The sequence below is a fragment of the Uloborus diversus genome, chromosome 2, assembly GCF_026930045.1.
Source record: "Uloborus diversus isolate 005 chromosome 2, Udiv.v.3.1, whole genome shotgun sequence".
NCBI lineage: Eukaryota > Metazoa > Arthropoda > Arachnida > Araneae > Uloboridae > Uloborus > Uloborus diversus.
The window spans coordinates 22750037-22776531 of NC_072732.1; the positions used below are offsets into that span (position 1 = coordinate 22750037).

Below are 26495 nucleotides of genomic sequence, written 5' to 3' on the forward strand. Positions count from 1 at the left end.
TTCAAATTTACTCTAAAAATTCTGGAAAAATACCCAAAACGGCAATTTTTAAATGCCCCCCATTCAAAAACCCGACGCACAATGGGGTGGGACTTTTTACCTGTTCTTATTGGGAGGGTAATAAACAATTTGCACCATGATTAGCTTTTTTTTTTTTTTGGATGTTTGGGTCCGACCCCTATTTTTACTGTACTAAAAAGAATTGCTTTGAAATACCATGAATATATTTGTGATTAAATTTTGATTTATGATTCATTTTGATAAAATATCCATGGATAATTAATCATATCAGCGCGAGTACTTACCAAATTAAGACATTCGCATTTTTGGAACTAATAAGGCAACTTATTTTTCGGATATTTTACAAAGCCTCTACTTTAAGTTACATCGCATTATTTTTTTTAAGGACACCATTTTTAAAATACTGTTTCTCCCTCCATTAGGTGTTCCACAACTGCGACATGGAGATGAAGAAACACAGCTTCATGTGCCCTAATGGCACCATATTCCATCAAGAGCTTTTCATTTGTGACTGGTGGTATAATGTCAACTGTGATGACTCGTCAGAATTCTATACCCTCAATGAAGGACTGTACATCGAAGACGAGAAGAATCCGAAGTCGAAGAAGGAATGAGTCATCTTCTTTCGCATTCGAAACGATGTCCTGGGCATCAGTCTATGAAATTCTACGACTGAATTATGTCGTTCATTGTGAGAAACAAATTACGTTGCAAAATTATCATGAACTGAATTCATTCTTTACGTGTAGTTTGGCTTTGATAACTTGAACTCCGATAGACGAAGGACTAAATGATTCCATTTGTTAAAAAAGCGGTGTGGAGGGTCGGTTTGACTCACAAGTGAAGATTTGCGATGATTGGTGGCTTTCTGCCAATATAAGAACTTCTCCTTATGAACTGAATTGATTCTTTACGTGTAGTTTGGCTCTGATAACTTGAACTCCGATAGACGAAGGATTAAATGATTCCATTTGTTAAAGAAGAGGTGAGGAGGGTCGGTTTGACTCATATGTATAGTGCCTACTCATAAGTAAAAAATTGCAATGATTAGCGGCTTTCTGCCAATACAGTGAAACCTGTGTAAGTTGACCACTTGCAGTGCAGTACTTTGGTGGTCAACTTATAGAGGGTAGTAATGAAAACTCACTTTCATTGTTTAACATTACTTTAAAACAATAAGAAAATTTTTTTAAATATTTTTAAAGATTATTTAGCAGAATGACACGTTAAGTGTCATACAAATTTAAAATTTTTGTAAATCGATCAAAAAAGAAAAAAAAAAAAAGAAATTACCTTATGGCTTATGAAAAACTACTTAATTGATATTAACAATTCCTAAAAATTCATAACAAGTCAAAAGTGACTCAAATTCTTTATTTGATTCTTTCTTGTACATTTGTAACCATGGTATCTCCTTTTCAACAAAATAACTCCTTATTGAAGTTTGGCTCATTTTCTAGGACTTAACATTATCCCAATGTTTTTCAATAGAAACATAAATATTCATAGGTTTTTCAAAAATGTCTGGTTAGTTATTTGAGGCATAACTGACGAAATTTTTAGTACAATATAAAGCTTTTGCCTAGTGGTCAACTTACAAAGGGTTTTTTACAACACTCCAAACCAAAGCTGGTGTATATTAGTGGTCAAGATAGAGAGGTGGTCAAGTTACAGAGGTTTTCCTTCATTATGTAAGATAGGACTAATTCCGTTCCTGACAAAAGCGGTCAGCTTAGACAGGTGGTCAACTTACAAAGGTGGTCAACTTTACAGGTTTTCCTGTATAAGAACTTCTCCTTATGAACTCGTCCAAAGTCATACGTCTTGTTATCCAAGTCATACTAAAGTTTGCGAGTGACTGTCGAACTTTTCCTATCCACTGCCTTCTTAAAAGGAAACAAGTGTCTTGAGCTCCTTTTTAGAATTTATACATTTCCCTTTTTGAAATGAGTTTCATTAATCCTAAATTCGGTAAGGAATATAATTCCTTTGTTCCAATGGGGTCTACAGGTTTTTTTAAAAAAAAAATTTTTAAATTTTTTTCCTAGCTTTCTCTGTTGTTAAAGCCAGGTAAAATAGATAGTAATTACTTCCGAGAAAAATTTCCTGAGAATTTTGTTTTTGACCTATGTTGCTTGAAAGTAGATTAAAACCGAATGGAAATATTCAGTAAATTACCTGACTGAGCGGCGGTGTATTTCATGTATTTCTGAATGGAAATGTTTTAAAGAAAGAAATACTTTAAGTTTTTCCATATAAATTTAAATTGCTGTTTTTATCGTTTAGGACGGTATGTGTTGTTTTACAATATAAAACCCATTACATTTAAACAATTATCAGAAAAAAAGGGGCCAAAGATGTTTTTTTCCAAATCTTGAATTAAAGGTATGTTTCTCTTCCATTCGTCTTTTTCTCTTCCGTTCGTTATAACAACTACTGAGCTCCGAAAAATGTAAAACTTGAAATTCCATTATAGATTTGACAAAAATGTCATACGACTAATTACAAAATGGCAGTGGTTAAATCTTATATGCATGTAAGTCTAGAATTTTTAGTTAAATAATAAAACTCAAAATTGAGTTAAGTTCAATAAAGTTAGCTATAAAAATCTTTCAATTGTGTTAATTTTCATCAGGTTTGAATATGTCAAATGATTTATCTTCCATCAAAATATTATTTATCAGGTTGTACAATTTGAAGAAATTGTTGCTTGTTTTGTAAATATTGTCGGAAGTATTGTAAAAAAAAAACAGATTGTTTTATTATTGTAAATGTAAGATTGGCAGGCCAATCGAAGATTGTGTACGTTGATGTACTTTTGATTTTTGTAATAAACTATTTTGAATCAATTAGCTTGCTCTTCTTATGCAACACATTGCAATAGAAATTTCTATAATCGAAAGAATCGTCTATTTTTACTGAATTCGCACTTTAAAATGCTCGTGAAATTTGGAAATAGTAGTAAAAAAATGCAATAATTTAACTCATATCATGGCTTTCTAACTTGCGATGTAAAGCTTATTGTATCAAAAAAAAATCTTTTGCTTATTAGTAATTCAAAGAATTGCATTGTGTTTAGAAAGATTAAAATGCCTAATCTACTATTTCAAACATTTGAGTAAAGAAAGAATATCCAAATGACACATGTTAACATATTCTTTGTGCATTTTTTCCCGCTTACCTTCTCTTATTATAATATTAACACTTTCGGACAGAACATCCATTTATTATCCTTATATACTTTTGGGTTGGTAGTTATAGATGGCGCTGGTAGCTGGCATAACGCTTCAAGCATTATGTCCAAGGTCAAAGCACAAATGAAAAATACTTTCTATATTGTACTTTATTTGTTTTGAATTAACCTAAGCAACACCCGAGCTAAAATTTTCTTGTGGCTGGCAAAACTTCAAACGTTCAGAAAATCATTAATATCCTCTAACAATGTATAGAGACTCGACAGTTAAATCCCCGTTATCACAAATTTGCCATTTCAACTGCGCTTGCGAGAAGGACTTAGCTGATTTCAAGAATCTTGCTAAAATTAATTATAAACATTTTAAATTTTTTAATAAATATGAGATAGCAACAGATAAAAATTAGAAATCACAAAGTATGATATAGTTTTTAAGCCTCGGCAAAGGATTGAGTTTTGAGTCTTAATTATTAATGGATTTGGAGTCTGATTTTTCTATCAAACAAAGGCCCTTTTCAGGGCCAAATTTTTAACCTCAGAAGAGCGTACTAGACATGGGCGTATTTATGGGGGGGGCAGAGGGGGGCAATGCCCCCCCCAGTTTTGGGAGGACTTTATGTAGTAACAACACAACTTCCAAAATGTTAAAACAAACAGATCATGACTTTCTTTTTTGAATTGTTTAATGAAAATGAAGAGAAAAGCAAATGTTCTTTTCTGATGGGAAAAAAGAAAAGGAAAAAAAAAAACCGAACATTAAATACAAATAGTACAGCTGTCACTGGGGTGCTGAAAATGTGTCTAAATTCACTATTTTGGACTGAAAACCATTTGGGCAAGTATATGAATGAAAATATATGCTAAACGAGCTATACATTAAGCTGCAACACTTATAATAATTGACGATTATTTAAAAAAAATAGAACCTAAAACAAAGGGGAAAAACTCCCCCTCCCCCATTCGCCCTAACAGAACGTTCTACTCGTTATGATTTGTGTCCACATTTCAAGTATTTATTTGTGCATAATATTTATGTTCTTAGTATATTAATTGGCCTTTTGAGAAATTCTAAAAAAACATAAGTTTTTTCTCTTCTCTATCTCTCTTTTTTGAGAGAAAGAGAATAAATACTATCGCAAACTGAATAAATTTTAGTTATCTGAGTGTTCTGATTAAATGAATCTTTTAACTTAGAGGGAGAGTACAATTTTACTTACTTTATAAATACTGTTTAAAAAGTAAGGTAAGTCATAATCATCTAAGTCTAAGTGAGTCAGTCCTTGTCATTATAGAAATCTAAATAATTGAGTCATCAAAAGTTTTCGAAAAATTTGCTGAAATTTTATAAAAGTCTATAAAAACCTAACAAAAATTGGTAAAATCTTTAAAATCCTTTAACCGTAAAAACTGACGAATTTTCGTAAAAATTACAAAAAATCAAGCAAAAATTTACAGGTAAGAGTGAATTACAAACAAGGTCGAATTTGCCCATAAGATAAACAAGCTCTGGCTTATGGCCCCCGCTTTGAAGTGGGTCCCTAACTCCCAAAAAAAATTCATGATTCGTTCCTTAAAAATGGAAATTGCTTGAAAAAAAGTGCTTGAAAACCTTGAATATTTGGAAACGTGTGGTTACAAACCTTAAATTTTAAAATTTCTAACAAATGGTAGAGGGACAGGAATGCCAACATATGTCAAGTTCAGCTCCTTGCCACATCCTGTATTAAAAATGTAAAAATCATGGTTCTCACGTTTGTAATATATTATTTGAAGTAAAGTTTTGTGACTCACATGTTTCATATCTTGCTATTTATTCAATCCTGAATGCAGTATTTTGGAAATTCTTTCGTATTGATTGCTTTTATCTTACTTCTTCTGCATATTGTCTATCTGTTTAGCACGGAAAAAAAATGCACACTACTTCTATTTCTTTTCGTTTTCTGCCCCACTTGCAACTGAAGAAAAGTTGTTGTCATGAAAAATCTATGGTTTCTTTTTCCTTTTAAAGTTAAAATAGTTATTTCTCCCAAAGTAAGAACAGGACTGCAAAAATTTACAATCAAGTACTAAAATACCAGAGACTGGAAAGTACAAATGAAGTGCGTTAAATAATTTTATTTATTCCAGAGTCTTTGAAAACAATTAGATAAGTCTTTGAAAATTCTAAGCAAAGTAGGCTCCAATTACTTCTACTGCATATTGTTAATCTGTTTAGCCAGGAAAAAAAATGGTACAGTACCTCTATTCCTTTTTGTTTTCTGCACTACTTATAATTAAAAAAAGGTTGTTGCAATGAGAAATCTAGTTTATTTTTTCTTTCAAACTTAAAATGGCTGTTTCTTACAAAGTTTGAACAATACTGTACAACTGTATAATCTAGTTATCAATTTCTATGTCTATCCAATTAACCTTTATAAGGCTTCAAAATGCAGAATTTTATATCCATTTTACAAAATTTCCTCCGGGGGAGAAACCCCCGGCCCCCTAAAATTGGAGATATTCTATTTCCCACTTAAAAGGGAGCCCTGCGTCACTGTTGATACCAGCTCCATCTCTTAAAGGTCAATTCAAAAAGGACACGCATTAATGAAAACGACACACAAAAAAGTAAAGCATGGACTTATGCATCACAGGAAACAGACAAAAACATAGGAGTGGGGGGCAATAAAAATGTTGCTAAAAAAATAAAAAAATCCTGCCCCCCCCCCCAGGAACTCAGTCCTAAATCCGCACGGGGTTTGGGGGGGGGGGCGCCGCTGCGATTTGAAAACATTGTTAATTACTGTCAGAGGTAGATACGCATAGATCGTATAGATAGATAGATTGATAGATAGACAAATGCAGAGGTCGATATAGTAGATGGAGAGCAAGAAAGAGACATGCCGGTTATTTAAGGAACTTCAACGGGGTGTCAATGCCCCCCCCCCCACACACACACCATGACTTTGAAAAAACAATACTTTCAAGTAAAAGTGGAAGTGTTTTTTGTTATTTTTCGACAAAATTTGCATGAAGTGCAAGCAGTTTCTCCCCTCCCCCTCCTTTAAAAATATTCCAAACGACGGAACTGGAGATAGATCTAGAAAATATTTTATTTAAATTAATAATGATATAGATATAGATCGATTGATACCGCCACGAAACTTATTTAAGCAGCCGCCGAAGGCGGCAATACTGACGTAAAAAGGCAGATGATAATATTGATATATAGAGAAAAACATTTATTAATACCGTCGCTAAATTGTCTATGCAGCCGCCGAAGGCGGCAACCCTGGCGTAAAAAGGCGGACCAGCTGGTCGCCGATGGCGGCTAGTGTTAAATAAATATTTACAAACCAATAAATATTGAAGCGTCATTTTTTCTTTACATAAAAAGATTATCAGTTATTCATATCCGTAGTTTCAAATAATCTATCCCGAAATCGCTGTGAAAATATTCTAATCGAATTCATTAATTTGTTGGGACTCTTGCTCAGCCTTAATATAAACAAGCAACACGAAATCTTAAAACAGAAAGCCGTAAAAGCAAAGTCCGTGCGGAAGCGCAGTTGAAATGGCAAATTTGTGATAACCGGGATTTAACGTCTACTTGTATAGAGGCTTAACTAAAAACTCGAAAACTTCCTGCAAGCAAAAAAAAAAAAATTTTTTTTTTTTTTTTCAAAATTGAAACATGTTAAGGAGAGTAAAACTATTATTTAATAGTGTAACATATGAGCTTCAGGAAGCAACATTATCCAAGTAAGAAAGTTGTATGCAATTTTTTAAAAATTATACATTTATTCCAAAAAAAGATGTTTCAAGAACTACTACAACTATGATTCATCATACATGAGGTAGTAAAATTATCCTGAGGTTACGGTCACTTTACAAAGCCGTTGTTTTCGAACACCAAGCACTTTACAGCTGTGAGCTCAACTGATGAAGGTGCAAAATCAATTCCAGCCTTTGGAATCTCGGATATTTTGTTGAGTTCGTTGGTTTGTAGATGACCATTCGTTCCATCGCCTTCTTTTTTCTCCGGTGCTCTTCTGGAGAAAGCGAGCCTTTCCAGGTTGGAGAGAGGGGCTTCCAACAGTAGATAGAATGGCATCGTCAGCAGTAAGCTGACTATGATGTTACCCATGTATTCGTAGAGCTAAAAAAAAATTGAATTGAAGAATGACGAGAAGTTTGGAAAATCAAAGACATTCAGATCGTCTAGCTTGGTTTGCAATGAATATGAAAAAGGCAAGGTTCTAAATCTGCTAAAGTCTGACCGCGAAGTGTTGAACCTTGGCTCCGCCTTGCTTCAGAATGGGGTCGTTACCAAAATTTTAAAAGTATTTTTTTCTGAAAGAGCATGCTTAAAAACATATAATCTGACCATTTTATAAAATTTTTTAAGTTTAATATTTTTGAAAAATTACTTAAATCGCTGCGCTTTTATTGTTTACACTTCTGTCATGTGACATCACAAATGATGAAATGCCATTCAATGTAGCCATTCACAGAATAAAATATTTAATTCGCATCTTTTCTCACGTGTATTGGCAACGATATGGTTGATAGCAAGAGTAGAGTGCACTTTTAATTCGCTTCTTGATTATCATAACGTGGAAACGTAGTAGAAAGATGCGCCAAAGAGCATCATTTGTGACGTCATCAAGAACACGCCTTGTTTGAAAAATCTGACATTTAAAAAAATTAATTTAAAAAAAACTGTTGGGAAAATGAAAGTATTTTCTGGGTCCATTTAATTTTTTTTGCTCATTCTATCCTTTTCAATAACTAGAATTAGTACTTTTGACTGAAGGAAACCACCCAATTGTCCTCTTTCGTGAAGGGGCGATATGGAGCGGAAAGTTGGAAAGGAATTCGCAAGTGCGTCATTGGTTCTAGAGTTTGAATACGTCACCTTGGAATTTAAGAAATTATCCGAAAGGGTAAAACATTTTAATTTTGTGCGATCAAGGCAGATGTCTCATTAGCCAGGTTACATCCAACGTAAGTGGGTGGGCCTTGGTTTTACTTCTTTCTGCAGCAATTAGTCAAGAATAACAACGCCCTCCTATAATTAATTTTAATTGAAAATTCGCGAGAGTAGGGTTGCAATAAAGAATGCAAAACTTGTCAGTTTTTCCTTTTCGCCAACTCAATGCAGTTATTGCTGCAACTTTCAGGCCTAAATAATTACATAACAAAAATATACTAGGAGCTCTTTTTTTTTCATAACGCATGTTTGTACTCAGGAGCTGATTTACGTACGGTACTACAGGTTAACAGGCGCCTGAACCCGGCCACCACAAATTTAGGGGCACGGAAAAAAGGGTAAATTTTTTTCCTTCTTCCCTCTTTTGGAAACAACTGTTTTGAAAATGAGAGAATTTCGTGAGAGGGGGCATCAAAATTTTACCAGTACCTGGGCATCACTTTGGCTTGATCGGGCCCTACTACTGGGTATACGCTGTTTTGTGTGCTAGGGGAACACTTACTCTTCCCTTTAAGGGGTCACAGTACCTTTCAAACATTATTTTTAAATTTATATAAATTTTATATTTCTTTGAAACCATAATATGCATACTTATTTCGTAATCAATAATTTATTTTCAAAATTTAAAAATATTGCCTACTTTTTTTTAAAATTCAAAAAATTGAGGAAAATTTTAATTTTTTAAAATTCCTTTTTTATTTTTGCACTAATTTTAAAAAAGTTTTTTGCTAAACGATCTAATCATGTCTAAAAATCTGCATTCATTTGCTTATGAAATTATTAGAAAATTTTCTGTCATTAATTATGTAAAAAATCAAAGTTTTTTTTTTTAATTTGGTTTTTACAGGTTTAACATGCTCTAAACATTTGAGTAATTTATAAAATACTTATCCAATGCACAGTTTTGTCAAATATGTTATCCCAATTGCAAAAAGTATTACTTTAAAGCTGTATCTTTAATAGAAAAAAATCCTTAGGGATTCTAATCGCATGAAAACACACACACACACAAAAAAAAACCATCATCGAGAAAAAGCAATTTAAAGTTTTTTCTTTTGCATAAGAACACATAGCGAGCATGGCCTAAAACCACTCATAACTTTTTAAATATTTGAACTAAAGCAATGAAACTTTTCCCCTGTATTCATAATAGTTTTTAGTTTTGAAATAAGCAATAAAAACATTTTTGATCGTTTCATCATTTTTGAGGTATTTTATCCCCTTAAGGGCTAACCCCTCTGAGTGTTGCTTTCCCCTAACGAGAAAGAAATGACTTGTTTTTGTGACTTAAAAATATGGCTATTTTTGAGTGGATACCCAATGGAGAAAGTGCCGAACATCAACTCACCAGGTTGTAATGACTGTAGTTGATCCTCTCTCGCAGAGAGGCCATCCTCACCCATATCACCAGACTGTGCATCAGGTAGATCATGAAGGTGAGTCGACTCACGGGAGCGAGCAGAGAACTGGACAGGAACTTATTCACGGGACCTAGTGAAGAGATACATGAGTTTATTCTGTCTTGGGGAAAATCACCAATGCAGAAAAGTATCCCGAGTTTTCAAGTCTTTGTCAGAGCAAGAGCTTTTTCCTGTTTTTTGATTTCGGGAAGTCTGCTTTATGAAAATTGAAAGAGTGAAAAATTACAGAAAACAAAATGGAAAATAATGGAAACAAGCACATGGTGAAAAAAGTTTTTAAAAACGCTTTTGAACTAATGACCTAAATTTTAAATAAAAAATTAATTTGAATTTTGACATCTGGAATTCAAATTATGTTTTTTTGCAATCACGAGTGTGTGTGTGTATGTAGGCGTGTGTGTTTGTGTTTGTGCAGGTATGAGTGTGTGGGTAGTTGTATGTATGAGTGTTTGTGGTAGGGGGGGATGTGTATGTGTGTAGGCATATGCGTTTGTGTCTGTGTGCAGGCATGAGTGTGTGGGTAGTTGTGTGTGTATGTGTCTGTATGTGTGTGTATGTGTTGAGTGTGTGTAGGTGTCTGTATGTATGCGTGTGTGTGTGTATGTGTTTGTTTGTACGTGCATGTATGTATGCGTGTGTATGTGTTTGTTTGTACGTGCATGTATGTATGCGTGTGTATGTGTTTGTTTGTACGTGGATGTATGTATGCGTGTAAGTGTAGGATATTGACACAACCTAGATTTGGCTTTCGCTAGAGGAGCAGCATCGTGAGGAGCCGGTCGACGGTTATGCTGCAGAGGGTGCTGACGGAAAAATAAAATCATAGGACATCAAAACAGTCAAATGAAAGCAATAAGCAATCGTGATTGCTCAAAAAAAGCCTGAAAAATCAGTATTATTTGAAATGTTTCCAAAGCAAAAAATCTATTTATCTATGCTAGTTTCAGTTTTAAAGTTCATCTGTTCGTTTCATTAACAATTAACATTATAATTTCATTATTCTTTTTTTGTGACAATTAAAAAATATTTCTCACCATCCAACCAAAAAGTAAATATAATGAAAGTTAATTTTAAAAAAAAATGGAACAGCACTTAAAGTGCAACGTGTAATAGAATGGAATAAAGTAGAGCAATGCGTTTCTCTGGGTAAATAATAGTCGCTTGATAAAAATTGAACAAATAGTGCTTTTTTTTCGGTCTTCTCAATTTTTTTTCTATAACTTATGAAATAGCAGAAACCTCACTAAATGCTCACAATAATTCCCCATAGCTAATAGCGGCCTGGTGATCATCTGAAAATCTGTCGTTAATTGTAGTCAGATCTTCATTTTTCAAACTCAATCCTAGAGTTTTTTTTTTTTTATTTACGTGCAACGAGACGACGGTATTGAGCTATCAAATTTAAATCATCAAAACGGATCCATGTTCTAGTAAGAAGTGCTAGGAGTGAGAATAACAAACGTCTCTCTCGCTCTCTCTCTGTCTCTCTTTAACGGTTCAGATAAATTCAAGGATACGTGAAATACATCGCCAGCTCAGTAATTTCCAGCCGAGGACTGCAGTTTCGTGCTTATTAGCACTCATCAGCACGGCAGAGGAAAGTGACTGAGCTAGGAGATGGAAAATCTGCTAATTCTATATTAGCTACCAGTTTGTTTCGCACTCTTGGCTTCCTTTGAGGTTTTCCATCTCCTAGCTCAGTCACTTTCCTATGCCGGGCTGATGAGTGCTAATAAGCACGAAACTGCAGTCCTCGGCTGGAAATGACTGAGCTGGCGATGTATTTCACGTATTTCTGCTTTAGCCCTGGCTAATGGGCGGTAATTTACTGAATATAAATTCAAGGATATTTGATTTCTATTTGCCGCTCGAAACATATTCTGTTATTGCAAATGTCCGATATCTGGTAAATGTCGACATCAGCCGGTGAATATCAACATTCGCATACCTAAGACATCAGCGAAAGACCAAAAACTTCCGGTGAACCGTTGGCGAAATTCGACGTTGTCCAATTTCGGTTTTTCACGGTAACATTAGAAGGTGCTTCAAAAGGAATGGTGGGGTATCATGAGGCTATTAATTTAGGAAAATTGGATCTACAGCTCTCTAGTACAGCTTAAATGAAAAAGCCAGTCAGAAAGTGTCAACTTGCTACCGCTAGATGTCTGTGCGTGTTATCGTATGCGTTCCACTTGTTACTTATTATTAATTTGATCAAAATGGTTATTAAGAACGAATTGATAGATTATTGATGATTAAGAGCGACGTTGCTCAGCACTTTGTTAGAGCCTCCCCAGTCTCAGGTCACCAGTATCACCACGTGATTTTTACTTCCTTTTACAAAGAAGGAAGTATTGTATTCGCGAAAAAATTTTCACTCAAAATTCGGCCTTAATTTCCATTTTGCTCACCCCCGAATGAATATTGATTTTTTTTTTCAACCCGACCACACGTGGATACATGCCTAAGAACTATAGACACCTGAAGAATCCATTTTGACGATCCCCGAGTTAATTACTACGAGTTTTCTTGTGACGTCCGTATGTACGTATGTATGTGCGTATGTATCTCGCATAACTCAAGAACGGAATGTCCTAGAAAGTTGAAATTTGGCACATAGACTTCAAGTGATGTCTAGTTGTGCACCTTCTCTTTTGGTTGCATTCGGATGTTCCAAAGGGGGTCTTTTATACCTTTATGGGGGGGAATCATTGTTAATTTCGATGTAAAATCACGTGGTGTTATAATTTGGCGGACACTTGGCGATATATTGCCAGTGTTTTGGTCGCCGTTTTGTCGCCAACTTGGCGATAAGTTTGGCGATTTTTTATTTTTTATTTATTTATTTTTTTAAATCTGGTTTCAATTTGGCCACTGTTGGTGATATTTAGAGAGTAAACTATTAAATCATATTACAAGAAGTTTCGTCAAGAACTATACGAGCCTACTTTCCCGTATACCCATACTACTTTCTAGTACCTTATCAATATTCTCAGCTCGTTTCTTGTAGGGATAGGTCAGGTAAAGAATATTGTGTTTGTAGCCCTCTTACCTACTAGTCTGAACAAACTGGAAAATAGAATCTCCGCAGCAATAGCTTATGTGACTACGCACACGCTGCAACGTGTATGGCGGGAGTTTGAATATAGGTGTGATATTGTTCGAGCATTAGAACAAAACATCGAAGATCTTCAGAATGATTTAAGAATGTGAAAAAATGTGTGTTTTTGAACCACTATTACTATTAGAAATATACACTTTAAAACGCCACCATTCTTTTGAAAGCACCCCGTATATCCAAAAATTATTCCTTTGGGAAAAATTTTATAGAGCAATCACAATTGCTTATTTTGTTCTCACTTGACTGTTTTTGATGTTACTCTGATTTTATTTTCCCGCCAGCACCCTCTGCAGCATCACCGTCGACCGGCCGCCTCACGATGCAGCTCCTCTTGCGAAAACCGTCTCCAGGTTGCATCCATATCCTACACACACGCGCATGCATACACAACTACACACACACACACACAAACACACGCACACACACACACAAACACATACACATACACAAACACATGCACACACATACAGACACCTACACCTACACACACACACAAACACATACACACACATGCACACAACTACCCACACATTCATGCCTGCACACAGACACAAACACCTATGCCTACACACACATACACATACCCCGCCCCCACGCACACAAACACTCATACACACAACTACCAACACTCATGCCTGCACACAGACACAAACACACATGCCTACACACATACATACCCCCTACACACAAACACACATACCCCCCTCCACACACACAAACACACACGCCTACATACACACACACACACACTCGTGATGGCGAAAAACATAATTTGAATTCAAGAAGCCAAAATTCAAATTATTTTTTTTTTAATATTTATTTTTCTGTACGATACACTTGTGTGCTTTTATCTTAGGGCTCGGCCCCAGTCTGTAGCTCCACATCGGAGTGGATTTTTCACCCCCGGAAATCATTACACATAATTTTGTAAAACATAAAATAAATTTGTATGTGGTTGTTCCAGAAGCTGTACGAAGTACCTTACTTTACGGAAAGAAGAGCATAAGATGATAGAACGTAAAATACTCACAGATTTTAATAAATGGGTGAGCACTTCTTGTTTCAAACTACACTGTTAAAAATAAAGTTCAATATTTCACCAAGAAATGAGTTAAATCCAGCCCAATATTGCTACGAATATCTTATTGATGATAAGTTTCGCCAAAGTAATGGTGCCTTTGGTGGTCGCCAGTCTGTAAATGCGCCATTTGATTGGTGAAATTTATCATCAACTAGCTGTACCCGACGCGCGTTGCTACGCCAACAAAAAAATACATCATTATACTGATTTTCATGACAATCGGTAGAACGGCGCAGAATTTGCTACTCTGCAGTGCCACCTGGTGGCGAGTGGCTTCAATGAGCATATTATGCACCTTCTCCGTGGAAAAATACATATATATATATAGCAATTTTCATAATAATCGGTCCAGGTATCAAGTGAAGCCGTGACTATACTCAAATTGTGTACTCACGCAGTTTGCAGGATCAATCAATCGCTAAAAATATCAAATAGAAAAAGTTTTAAATCCCCCCGTTGCATGAAAAGCCATAAAACAATAAAGAAAGAATTTATTTGTTCAAACCCAAGAAAAATGGCAACAGCTAACTTCTTATCAATGAGATCTTTCACGCGAATTAATTTCTGCAGCCGATCATTTTATTCGTATTTGTCCAATGGATTGTGACTTAAATTGGAATAAAAAAACGAACTATCGATCGGATTTTTTTCGAACTGGTCTATAAACATTCCCAGTACCAAAAATAACAAAAGGTGAAAGTTTCAGCCAAATCTGCCGGGTAGTTTTTGAGCTCATGGATGACATACAGACAAACATTCATTTTTATATATATAGATAGATAAGATTGCTGCAGATAAGTTTTGCTAGATTTTAATCAATTTCTTGGTGAAACATTAAATTTTATTTTTAATGTTTTTTTTTTTTTTTTTTTCAATTATGAATTTAAATTACCTCCGTGACCAGTGACGCATGCGAATGCGACCCAGGCGACACCTATCGTGAAAGTCGTCCGATGCAGGGCGGCGAAGACGGCCGTCAGCAGTGGACCGTGCGGCTCTCCGATGTTCCATCGGTGGGCTCCGTACAGAGAGCTGATAGAGATGACAATGGACAGACACCATCCGACAACGTTCGTCAACTAGGCAAAGAAATCGAAATCAATATTTAAAGATATGAAGTAACGAGCTGATGTGTGCATCACATGACTTCCGTTTACTCCAATTTTAATGTCATTTTCCCACTATTGGCAATTTTAATGTGATTCAATAGTTTACTCTCTAAATATCACCACCAGTGGCCAAATTGAAAGCAGATTTTAAAAAATCACCAAATTTGTCGCCAAGTTGGCGACAAAACTTAGCGACCAAAAAACTGGCGATATATCGCCAAGTGTTCAACAAATTATGACACCACTTGAGTATACATCGAAATTAAAAATGATTTCCCCCCAAAAAGGGGCAAAAGACTCCTTTAGAAACCCTGAAAGCAAACAAAAGGGAGGTGCACAACTAGACCCCACTGGGAGTCTAATTACCAAATTTCAATTTTCTAGGTCATACCGTTCTTAAGTTATACGACATACATACGCACATCCGCACATACGTACATACAGACGTCACGAGAAAAGTCGTTGTAATTAACTCGGGGAATGTCAAAATGGATATTTCGGGTGTTTATACGTTCTTAGGCACTTATCCGCGTGTGGTCGGGTTGAAAAAAAAAACTCAACATTCATTCGGGAGTGAGCAAAATGGGAATTAAGGCCGAATTTTGAATGAATTTTTTTTCGCGAATACAATACTTCCTTTTTTTGTAAAAGGAATTAAAGGAAGGGAATAGTTTTTTGAACGTTTCGTCTTACGTAATTCAGCGGCGAACGACTCCAATTCGAATAGAGAGAATAGTTAACAGATTTATCATCAAAACTAGCTCCATCCAATATTGTATCTTTATTTAGTAACTAGAAAATCGCCCGTCATGGTATGACGGGTGATTTTCACCCGTCCCCCAAGTTTCACCCGTCATGGTATGACGGGTGAAACTTGCTTCTATTTGAAGCTTCAGCGAAGCAGCTGCTTGTTTGGCGATATTTTGACAGTTGACATTTTAACTCTAGCTCCAGTAGATTAACCCTAAACTCCAGTAAAAAGTGTTCATTGCTGGCCACTTTTTTTGTTTCTTCATTTTCAAAAAGTTAGTCTTACCAGTAAAACAGTTAAGTTACCGGATCCAGTTTAGGCATGTCAAAATAAAGCATTCCCTGCACGTCAAGCATTGTCAAAAAATATCATCAAAATCAGGCTATGGCGCAAGTTTCATTATTGATGACGCCAGAGCGTTATTCGATCAGTGAATTCGCTATTATGTATCTGAGGATTTGATACTTTTTGGCATTCTATTCTACCAAGTGATTTGGAATGAATTCCTCTTCATCGGGTCAAAAACCGTTGTCAAAAGTAGTGGGAAAATGGGGGTTCTGCCGCAGGAGGCGGTGTTGCGGTGTTAACACCGCCTCCCACTCTTCCTCTTCCTCCTAACACTTCCTCCGACCTTGGGGATGACCTTGGGTTGATCTTCCTCCTGATAGCCGCCTCCCAGGACCGCCGCGAGGACTCCTAGAAGGTTACGGGGGTTTTTCCCGCGTTTTTGAATATTTGCCCGCGCTTTTGGACTTTGTCGTTTTTCTAGTCATAGAAGACTAGGAGGTTTTTTACTTTTTGGATGGCAACACCAGTTTTCGAGTGGCAACACTTGTTGCTATGTTTTTACTTTTCGATTTTTACTTTTAAGAACGTTCGTGGCGCCATCTATCGGAACTTTGAATATTTTTTTCCGAACTTAGAATATTTCCGCGAATTTAATTATTTTTATTTTACAGAGTGTCGGGATTTGAACACCCAAACTTTGAGTTAGCAAAAACGTATGCTAACCACTATGCTATATTTTCCATTACACTTTCAGTCTTAATGTGAATCTGCACCATGACAACGAATATTACAATTAAATTAATTTTAAAACCATCAGTTAATTCACTCTTTAGTACTAATCATGGCATATCATTAACTGTATTTCAGCTCATAATTGAAACTATCATCATTATTATTATTTTTCATAATAACAAAGTTTTCACTTAAGTAAAGATTTATTTAAATACAACCCATTCGAGATTTTAGATTTGGTTCAATGCTTTGTGGACTTGAAATATATTTTAAACTTTGATTTTCTTTTTCATGCATTTCAAACTTTATCCTTTTTATTTTTTCTAACTTGTTAAATTTTCTTAACTAATTTCTTTTTTCTTTGTCAAATTGACAAATATTTTTTCTAACTTGTAAAAATTTCGAAGAAATAATTTTCTTAACTAATTTTTTTTTTGACTTTCATACAACAAAATATTTTTTCTTACTTGTTAAATTTTCAAAGAAATAATTAACTTAAATATTCTTTCACACATTTTGAACTTTAACGTTTTTTTCCTGTCATTTAGCACTTTGATTTTTTTTTTCACTATTTTAGCGTTTTTCAATTATTTTCAGTCTTTAACTATTTTCTTAACTTTTTAGTCTTTAACTAATTTCAAGCATTTCAGACTTAGATTATTTTTTCGTGATTTCGATTTTTTTTAGTATATTTTAGAGTTTGATCATTTTCTCGCTTGTTTTTACTTTATCGTTATTTTTCCGATATTTTTAAACTTAGAAATTTTTCGCAATTAGTGACTGGAATTGAAACCTCAAATTTTTCAAAACGTTATCATGTCTTCAATTTTTGCAATCATGTCAAACTTGCAATCAATTTACTCGTAGTAGTAATTAACACTTATCATTAACAAATTTTCTCAGATTTTAAAAAATCAACTTAATTAATTTTTTCCAGTAAGCAAATTGCGCACTCAAGTTACATTCCAACACTGCATATACGTTTCAAGAGTTTCATTGAATTTATCACATTCCATTTAATTAACTCTAATAATTACTTTTTCATTAATACTTAACTTAATCATTTTATCATACATTTATTCCAGTTACAAAATTATGCTTAAAAGTTATTTATTTTTCTTAGCATAAGAGATTTTAACATGTTCCTACTAAAATGCTTTTCACTCTAGTTTGAGTTTACTAAAATAGCAACTCATTTACGATTTAGATTCATTTAATCGTCTTTGATTCTTTTTCATTGTTAATATTTTACATTATCACATACGTTATTATTTTTATACATTTATCCATTTCATTTTCCAAAATCTACAATCAATTTACTTTTCGTATTAATTAACACTTATCACTATCAAATATTTTCATGGATTTTAAAAATTATCTTCTTAAATAATTTTTTACTGTAACCAAATTTCCCACTCAAGTTATATTTTATCACTACATATGCTTTTCATGAGTTTCACTTAATTTATCGCATTTCATTTAATTAACTCTAATAATTATATTTTATCATCGATATTTAAGTTAATCATATTTTCCTTTATTTTTTTTTTCATGCAAACACTCTTGATGGAATAAAACAAAATTTTCAACTTTCATGAATTAAATCCCCTCTGACTATTTTATTTTACTTTACCATACTTTACTATTTTACTTACTGCGTTTTACTATTTATCATTCATTACAGCTTTTCTAAATTTTACTTTACAACCAACTAATTTCATTAACAGAATTTTCATTACAATTTATAAATTTCACTTTTATTTAATTATTTCTACCTACGCTAAAATAAAACACATCACATAAAAAAGTTAAACATCAATGAAGAACCCACAAATTTTTCGAAACATTATCAGGTCTACAATTTTCATCCAACTAATTTATTTTAAAAACTTGCAATCAATTTACTCTTAGTAGTAATTAACACTTATCATTAATAAATTTTCACGATTTTAAAAAAAATCAACTTATTTAATTTTTTTTCCAGTAAGCAAATTTCGCACTCAAGTTACATTTCATCACTTTATATGCTTTTCAAGAGTTTCATTTAATTTATCACATTTTATTTAATCAACTCTATTAATTATTTTTTGATTAGTATTTAACTTAGTCATTTTATCGCATAGTGTTTTACTTTATTATTATTATTTTTTTTTCATACAAGCACTCTTGTTAGAATAAAACAAAATTTTCAACCTTCATGAATTAGAATCACTTTGGCTATTTCATTTTCCCAATAATATTTTACTTTAACAACTAATTTCTTTAACAAAATCGATATCATTTATTTTAGTCTTTATCCTTTTCGAACGATACATTCAAATGGACAGCTATACGTTAAATTAAGAAACTTAATCTAAATTTTGACAAATTAAGTTATAGCTAAATACTGACTAAAATTAAGTACAAAAGACTAACCTTTTTGGGGTGAAATCCCTCAAGTACCAGCTATCGCGAAGTTATTTAAAAACAGTGAATGAAATTGTAATAAGTGGATTGTTAATTATAACTCAATCTCACAAAATTACAATTACACGCATGTTTTATTTGAAATCGCTGCATACGGCTGGCTGCCCATCGTCGATTTGCAGAACGCATGCCGTGATATCGCAAATCAACTCGGCTGTTGAAAAAAACTACCGTAATCCTACAGCACTTCGGATCGTCCACACACACACCGAGGCGAATTGAGAAAATGACTTTATCAATATTGCTATCTACCCCTTTACCGATAACAGATAACAAACCCCACGTGCTAGTATTATTCACCACCTGGCCTACGTCTTTCAAGTGATGTCACTGTTTCTGACCAATTAAAATTAGTTCACGTTTCTCAAATATCAAGCACATAGATCGACAATAGCCTGATGTCAGGTTTTCCAAACAAAATTTTAGATTTTAATTCGTAGTTTCGAATTAATTTCTTTTTCATTTCAAACTTATAAAAAAAATTTCCAGCTTGTAAGAATATTTCTTTCAAAAACAGATTTTTGATTCAAAACAGTATTTTTTCAAACTTGTAATATTTTTCTACTTAGAAAATGAAATCAAAAATTTTTGTTTTCTTTAATCATATAAAATGTTTTTAAGAAATAATTTCTCAAACTTGTAATATTTTTCCACTAATTAAAAAAATCAATTTTTTTTTTCAATCATATAAAAATAAATTTTTAATCTTACAACAGTAAATTTTTCCGCAAAAATATTTTTTTCAAATCAAAATAATAATAATAATAATATTTTTGTAACATATTGTTTTTTTTTTCCTTTCAATCTTTTTTTTTTTCAAAAATTTTCAAACTTACAAAATAAAATTTTTTCAACTGAATCTTCAAACGAAATGATTTAATTAAATTTAAAACTCAATATCACTTTACTCTTAGTATTAATAACCAATAGCACTTAACCACTTACTCTTTGCACTCTAAGTAAAAATGAAGTAAGTAATGCCGATGACGTTTTCGCATCTCATGCAAATTGACATGATCAATTACACGTGATTGATCATGTCATGCGCGAGATGCGAAAACGTCATCGGCATTCGATGTGATGTGAAAACCTGCTACCATCTTAAAATTACTCGTAGTAGGTCAGGGTGAAGTTGGAAGTCAAAGTGTTGGCATTTCTAAAAATCTGAATACTGAGGAAAACAACTCAACTCTGCTCAAAAGTTCGTGTGATATTCTATGACGTCAGTAGCAAGAGACTTATGTACACTTCTCATTGGCTAAAGTGAATATTCATTGGTTTATAGTGGATGTTTGGAGAATCATTTTCAGGGTGATTCTGAGCTTTGAAAGAGATCGTGAAATTTTATTCTATGTACTTAGGATTTTTCTTCACCAGCTAGTGTTAAAACCTAGTTTGATTTATTTTTTAAGTTCACAGGAAGTTGTTTTAGTATTGTGACTCCTAATCCTATGAGAGTTAAGAATGACTAACGCTGGTGAAAATCATTCTGAAACTTTGAAGCCTGAAGATGAATAGATGGGATGCAACGAACATGAAAATGAACATTGAGGCTTCTCCACAGCCTGATGATATGATACACTTGGGTGATTGTATTTTCACTTTTGGTGAATACTTTTCGGAAACGTACACGCGTGCATATTAGAAGATATACGTGTGGGAAAGATGGTATTTTTCGACCAACTATGGATGGTATTTCCTTAGAACCAGATGTGTGGAGATCACTTATTTCAAGCCTACGTAAAAATATAAATCAAAAATTAATCGAAGACCGTGATTTCGCTTTTGTTATAAAAAAAAAAAGGAGAGTCGAGTGCGAATGGTAACATCTGTGTTAGTGTGCAAAGATTGTTCAAACTGAAACGAGAAGTGTTCCAGTTGATGCCTGATAGAGTTCTACTTTTGGAAAGCCAGATTGACAAATTGTGTTACGCGTCCCCTTGTATCTCACGTAGTGTCAAAGACAAACTTATGACTTATACTCTAAAAGAGTACATCCTTTCGGAAATTGAGAAAAAATATCCCTGTGATTGTCGATGTGATAAAATCAGCACATATACATCACAAGAAGTTGGTAAACTGGCTGATTCTCTACGTAAGTGACTATTTGATGAGCTCATATGCAACATAAAGTACCTTTCTAAAAAGAATGTGTGGGTTGTAAAAATGGATTCATTTTTTACATGAGAGTGCATGAATGTGAATCATTAACAAGGGGTCGAAAGTTCGACACTTTTTTCGAACAGGCTCTTTTTAATGTTAATTGGGAAAACTTGACTCGTGACTTCGTTACTTTGAATGTTGATAGTCCATGTTTAAAATGTCATGTGTCTGATTTATTTGATGCAATCGATGTTAAAAATATGCTTGAAAGTTTTGAAGAGTTTTACTTAAAGATGTAAGTTTATTTAATTGTCTTTTACTGTGTGTGTGAATAAATTGTGTTTATCATTTTAAAAGAGACTTGTGTTTTTATTGAGTTGTTGAATATGGTTGATGGATTATACTTTGAAATCACTCTTACATATATTTTTTATATGCACTTTCTTGTAAGTAATCTTTATACTATCGGTGTTGTCTTCATCTTATTGTATAGTTTTGTAATTAAGACTGAATGAAAATATAATTTTTGTGATATTTCTGTAGTTTAATACATGCGAAGGACTTCAAATAATGCTAAGTGGAAAGTCAAAATTAGAACCATAAAGCTTAAACATGACAATGGTTTGAAAACAATACACAGTTATATTCACATACACAAACTCGTACGTATCAATACACTTACATTAAAGAGAAATATTAAAGACTTATAAATTCTCATATGAGATAAGAACGCTCTTTCTTAACTTAGTTGGTCACATGATCGATAAAAGATCCTCACCTATTTGTGATTTGTCATGAAATAATATACATCGATAGATATGTTACTAAGTGTGTAATAGTTTTTATTTTTCTTAAATTCAAAGTTAAAACCAATTTGTTAATTGTAGGATTATATTAAGTGCTAAAAAATGCGATATTTTCGCTTATAATTTCGGTTGATAAGTAAAGTTTTATTACAAGTTCCCTCACACGAATGAACAATAACATGCTAGATGGATATTTGAAAGCTTGAGTGGATGATTTGTAAGTATCTTAAACGTTATTATTATTATTATTTGTAATGCGTGTGTGTTAATTAATACTTAGAGTGCAAAGAGTAAATGGTTAAGTGCTATTGGTTATTAATACTAAGAGTAAAGTGATATTGAGTTTTAAATTTAATTAAATCATTTCGTTTGAAGATTCAGTTGAAAAAATTTTATTTTGTAAGTTTGAAAATTTTTGAAAAAAAAAAGATTGAAAGGAAAAAAAAAACAATATGTTACAAAAATATTATTATTATTATTATTTTGATTTGAAAAAAATATTTTTGCGGAAAAATTTACTGTTGTAAGATTAAAAATTTATTTTTATATGATTGAAAAAAAAAAATTGATTTTTTTAATTAGTGGAAAAATATTACAAGTTTGAGAAATTATTTCTTAAAAACATTTTATATGATTAAAGAAAACAAAAATTTTTGATTTCATTTTCTAAGTAGAAAAATATTACAAGTTTGAAAAAATACTGTTTTGAATCAAAAATCTGTTTTTGAAAGAAATATTCTTACAAGCTGGAAATTTTTTTTATAAGTTTGAAATGAAAAAGAAATTAATTCGAAACTACGAATTAAAATCTAAAATTTTGTTTGGAAAAACTGACATCAGGCTATTGTCGATCTATGTGCTTGATATTTGAGAAACGTGAACTAATTTTAATTGGTCAGAAACAGTGACATCACTTGAAAGACGTAGGCCAGGTGGTGAATAATACTAGCACGTGGGGTTTGTTATCTGTTATCGGTAAAGGGGTAGATAGCAATATTGATAAAGTCATTTTCTCAATTCGCCTCGGTGTGTGTGTGGACGATCCGAAGTGCTGTAGGATTACGGTAGTTTTTTTCAACAGCCGAGTTGATTTGCGATATCACGGCATGCGTTCTGCAAATCGACGATGGGCAGCCAGCCGTATGCAGCGATTTCAAATAAAACATGCGTGTAATTGTAATTTTGTGAGATTGAGTTATAATTAACAATCCACTTATTACAATTTCATTCACTGTTTTTAAATAACTTCGCGATAGCTGGTACTTGAGGGATTTCACCCCAAAAAGGTTAGTCTTTTGTACTTAATTTTAGTCAGTATTTAGCTATAACTTAATTTGTCAAAATTTAGATTAAGTTTCTTAATTTAACGTATAGCTGTCCATTTGAATGTATCGTTCGAAAAGGATAAAGACTAAAATAAATGATATCGATTTTGTTAAAGAAATTAGTTGTTAAAGTAAAATATTATTGGGAAAATGAAATAGCCAAAGTGATTCTAATTCATGAAGGTTGAAAATTTTGTTTTATTCTAACAAGAGTGCTTGTATGAAAAAAAAAAATAATAATAAAGTAAAACACTATGCGATAAAATGACTAAGTTAAATACTAATCAAAAAATAATTAATAGAGTTGATTAAATAAAATGTGATAAATTAAATGAAACTCTTGAAAAGCATATAAAGTGATGAAATGTAACTTGAGTGCGAAATTTGCTTACTGGAAAAAAAATTAAATAAGTTGATTTTTTTTAAAACCGTGAAAATTTATTAATGATAAGTGTTAATTACTACTAAGAGTAAATTGATTGCAAGTTTTTAAAATAAATTAGTTGGATGAAAATTGTAGACCTGATAATGTTTCGAAAAATTTGTGGGTTCTTCATTGATGTTTAACTTTTTTATGTGATGTGTTTTATTTTAGCGTAGGTAGAAATAATTAAATAAAAGTGAAATTTATAAATTGTAATGAAAATTCTGTTAATGAAATTAGTTGGTTGTAAAGTAATATTTTGGAAAAGCTGTAATGAATGATAAATAGTAAAACGCAGTAAGTAAAATAGTAAAGTATGGTAAAGTAAAATAAAATAGTCAGAGGGGATTTAATTCATGAAAGTTGAAAATTTTGTTTTATTCCATCAAGAGTGTTTGCATGAAAAAAAAAATAAAGGAAAATATGATTAACTTAAATATCGATGATAAAATATAATTATTAGAGTTAATTAAATGAAATGCGATAAATTAAGTGAAACTCATGAAAAGCATATGTAGTGATAAAATATAACTTGAGTGGGAAATTTGGTTACAGTAAAAAATTATTTAAGAAGATAATTTTTAAAATCCATGAAAATATTTGATAGTGATAAGTGTTAATTAATACGAAAAGTAAATTGATTGTAGATTTTGGAAAATGAAATGGATAAATGTATAAAAATAATAACGTATGTGATAATGTAAAATATTAACAATGAAAAAGAATCAAAGACGATTAAATGAATCTAAATCGTAAATGAGTTGCTATTTTAGTAAACTCAAACTAGAGTGAAAAGCATTTTAGTAGGAACATGTTAAAATCTCTTATGCTAAGAAAAATAAATAACTTTTAAGCATAATTTTGTAACTGGAATAAATGTATGATAAAATGATTAAGTTAAGTATTAATGAAAAAGTAATTATTAGAGTTAATTAAATGGAATGTGATAAATTCAATGAAACTCTTGAAACGTATATGCAGTGTTGGAATGTAACTTGAGTGCACAATTTGCTTACTGGAAAAAATTAATTAAGTTGATTTTTTAAAATCTGAGAAAATTTGTTAATGATAAGTGTTAATTACTACTACGAGTAAATTGATTGCAAGTTTGACATGATTGCAAAAATTGAAGACATGATAACGTTTTGAAAAATTTGAGGTTTCAATTCCAGTCACTAATTGCGAAAAATTTCTAAGTTTAAAAATATCGGAAAAATAACGATAAAGTAAAAACAAGCGAGAAAATGATCAAACTCTAAAATATACTAAAAAAAATCGAAATCACGAAAAAATAATCTAAGTCTGAAATGCTTGAAATTAGTTAAAGACTAAAAAGTTAAGAAAATAGTTAAAGACTGAAAATAATTGAAAAACGCTAAAATAGTGAAAAAAAAATCAAAGTGCTAAATGACAGGAAAAAACGTTAAAGTTCAAAATGTGTGAAAGAATATTTAAGTTAATTATTTCTTTGAAAATTTAACAAGTAAGAAAAAATATTTTGTTGTATGAAAGTCAAAAAAAAAATTAGTTAAGAAAATTATTTCTTCGAAATTTTTACAAGTTAGAAAAAATATTTGTCAATTTGACAAAGAAAAAAGAAATTAGTTAAGAAAATTTAACAAATTAGAAAAAATAAAAAGGATAAAGTTTGAAATGCATGAAAAAGAAAATCAAAGTTTAAAATATATTTCAAGTCCACAAAGCATTGAACCAAATCTAAAATCTCGAATGGGTTGTATTTAAATAAATCTTTACTTAAGTGAAAACTTTGTTATTATGAAAAATAATAATAATGATGATAGTTTCAATTATGAGCTGAAATACAGTTAATGATATGCCATGATTAGTACTAAAGAGTGAATTAACTGATGGTTTTAAAATTAATTTAATTGTAATATTCGTTGTCATGGTGCAGATTCACATTAAGACTGAAAGTGTAATGGAAAATATAGCATAGTGGTTAGCATACGTTTTTGCTAACTCAAAGTTTGGGTGTTCGATTCCCGACACTCTGTAAAATAAAAATAATTAAATTCGCGGAAATATTCTAAGTTCGGAAAAAAATATTCAAAGTTCCGATAGATGGCGCCACGAACGTTCTTAAAAGTAAAAAATCAAAAAGTAAAAACATAGCAACAAGTGTTGCCACTCGAAAACTGGTGTTGCCATCCAAAAAGTAAAAAACCTCCTAGTCTTCTATGACTAGAAAAACGACAAAGTCCAAAAGCGCGGGAAAATATTCAAAAACGCGGGAAAAACCCCCGTAACCTTCTAGGAGTCCTCGCGGCGGTCCTGGGAGGCGGCTATCAGGAGGAAGATCAACCCAAGGTCATCCCCAAGGTCGGAGGAAGTGTTAGGAGGAAGAGGAAGAGTGGGAGGCGGTGTTAACACCGCAACACCGCCTCCTGCGGCAGAACCTCCATTTTCCCACTATTGTCAAAATCTTTTTGATCCGAATCAGATCCATGAGCTCGTTCGACTTCATGACCTCCAACAATGACCTCCAACAAAATTGGGTATTTTCAGCAGACGCCTCTCTGGTTAAACCAATACGTTTGATATGTTACGCAGTGGTTTCTCTGTTCCCACCAGGGCTGCGAAGTCGGAGGTAAAATGGCCGACTCGGACTCTTGAAATTTTTAACCTTCGGCTCCTGTCTCCGACTCTTTTTCGCCGAAATCA

At 32.7% G+C, this 26495-nt stretch overlaps 1 protein-coding gene across 1 annotated transcript in view; it reads right to left on the reverse strand.

The window, feature by feature from the left end:
• Positions 1-7030: 7030 nt before the first annotated feature.
• LOC129216902 (nose resistant to fluoxetine protein 6-like) overlaps positions 7031-26495 on the reverse strand; it is a gene marked incomplete at its 5' end in the record, with an annotated part of 34696 nt that continues 15231 nt past the window's right edge. The window contains 3 exon segments of the mRNA XM_054851118.1: positions 7031-7352; positions 9535-9677; positions 14702-14888. Of these exon segments, the coding sequence (XP_054707093.1) occupies positions 7077-7352; positions 9535-9677; positions 14702-14888 (606 nt within the window). The 3' untranslated portion in view covers positions 7031-7076.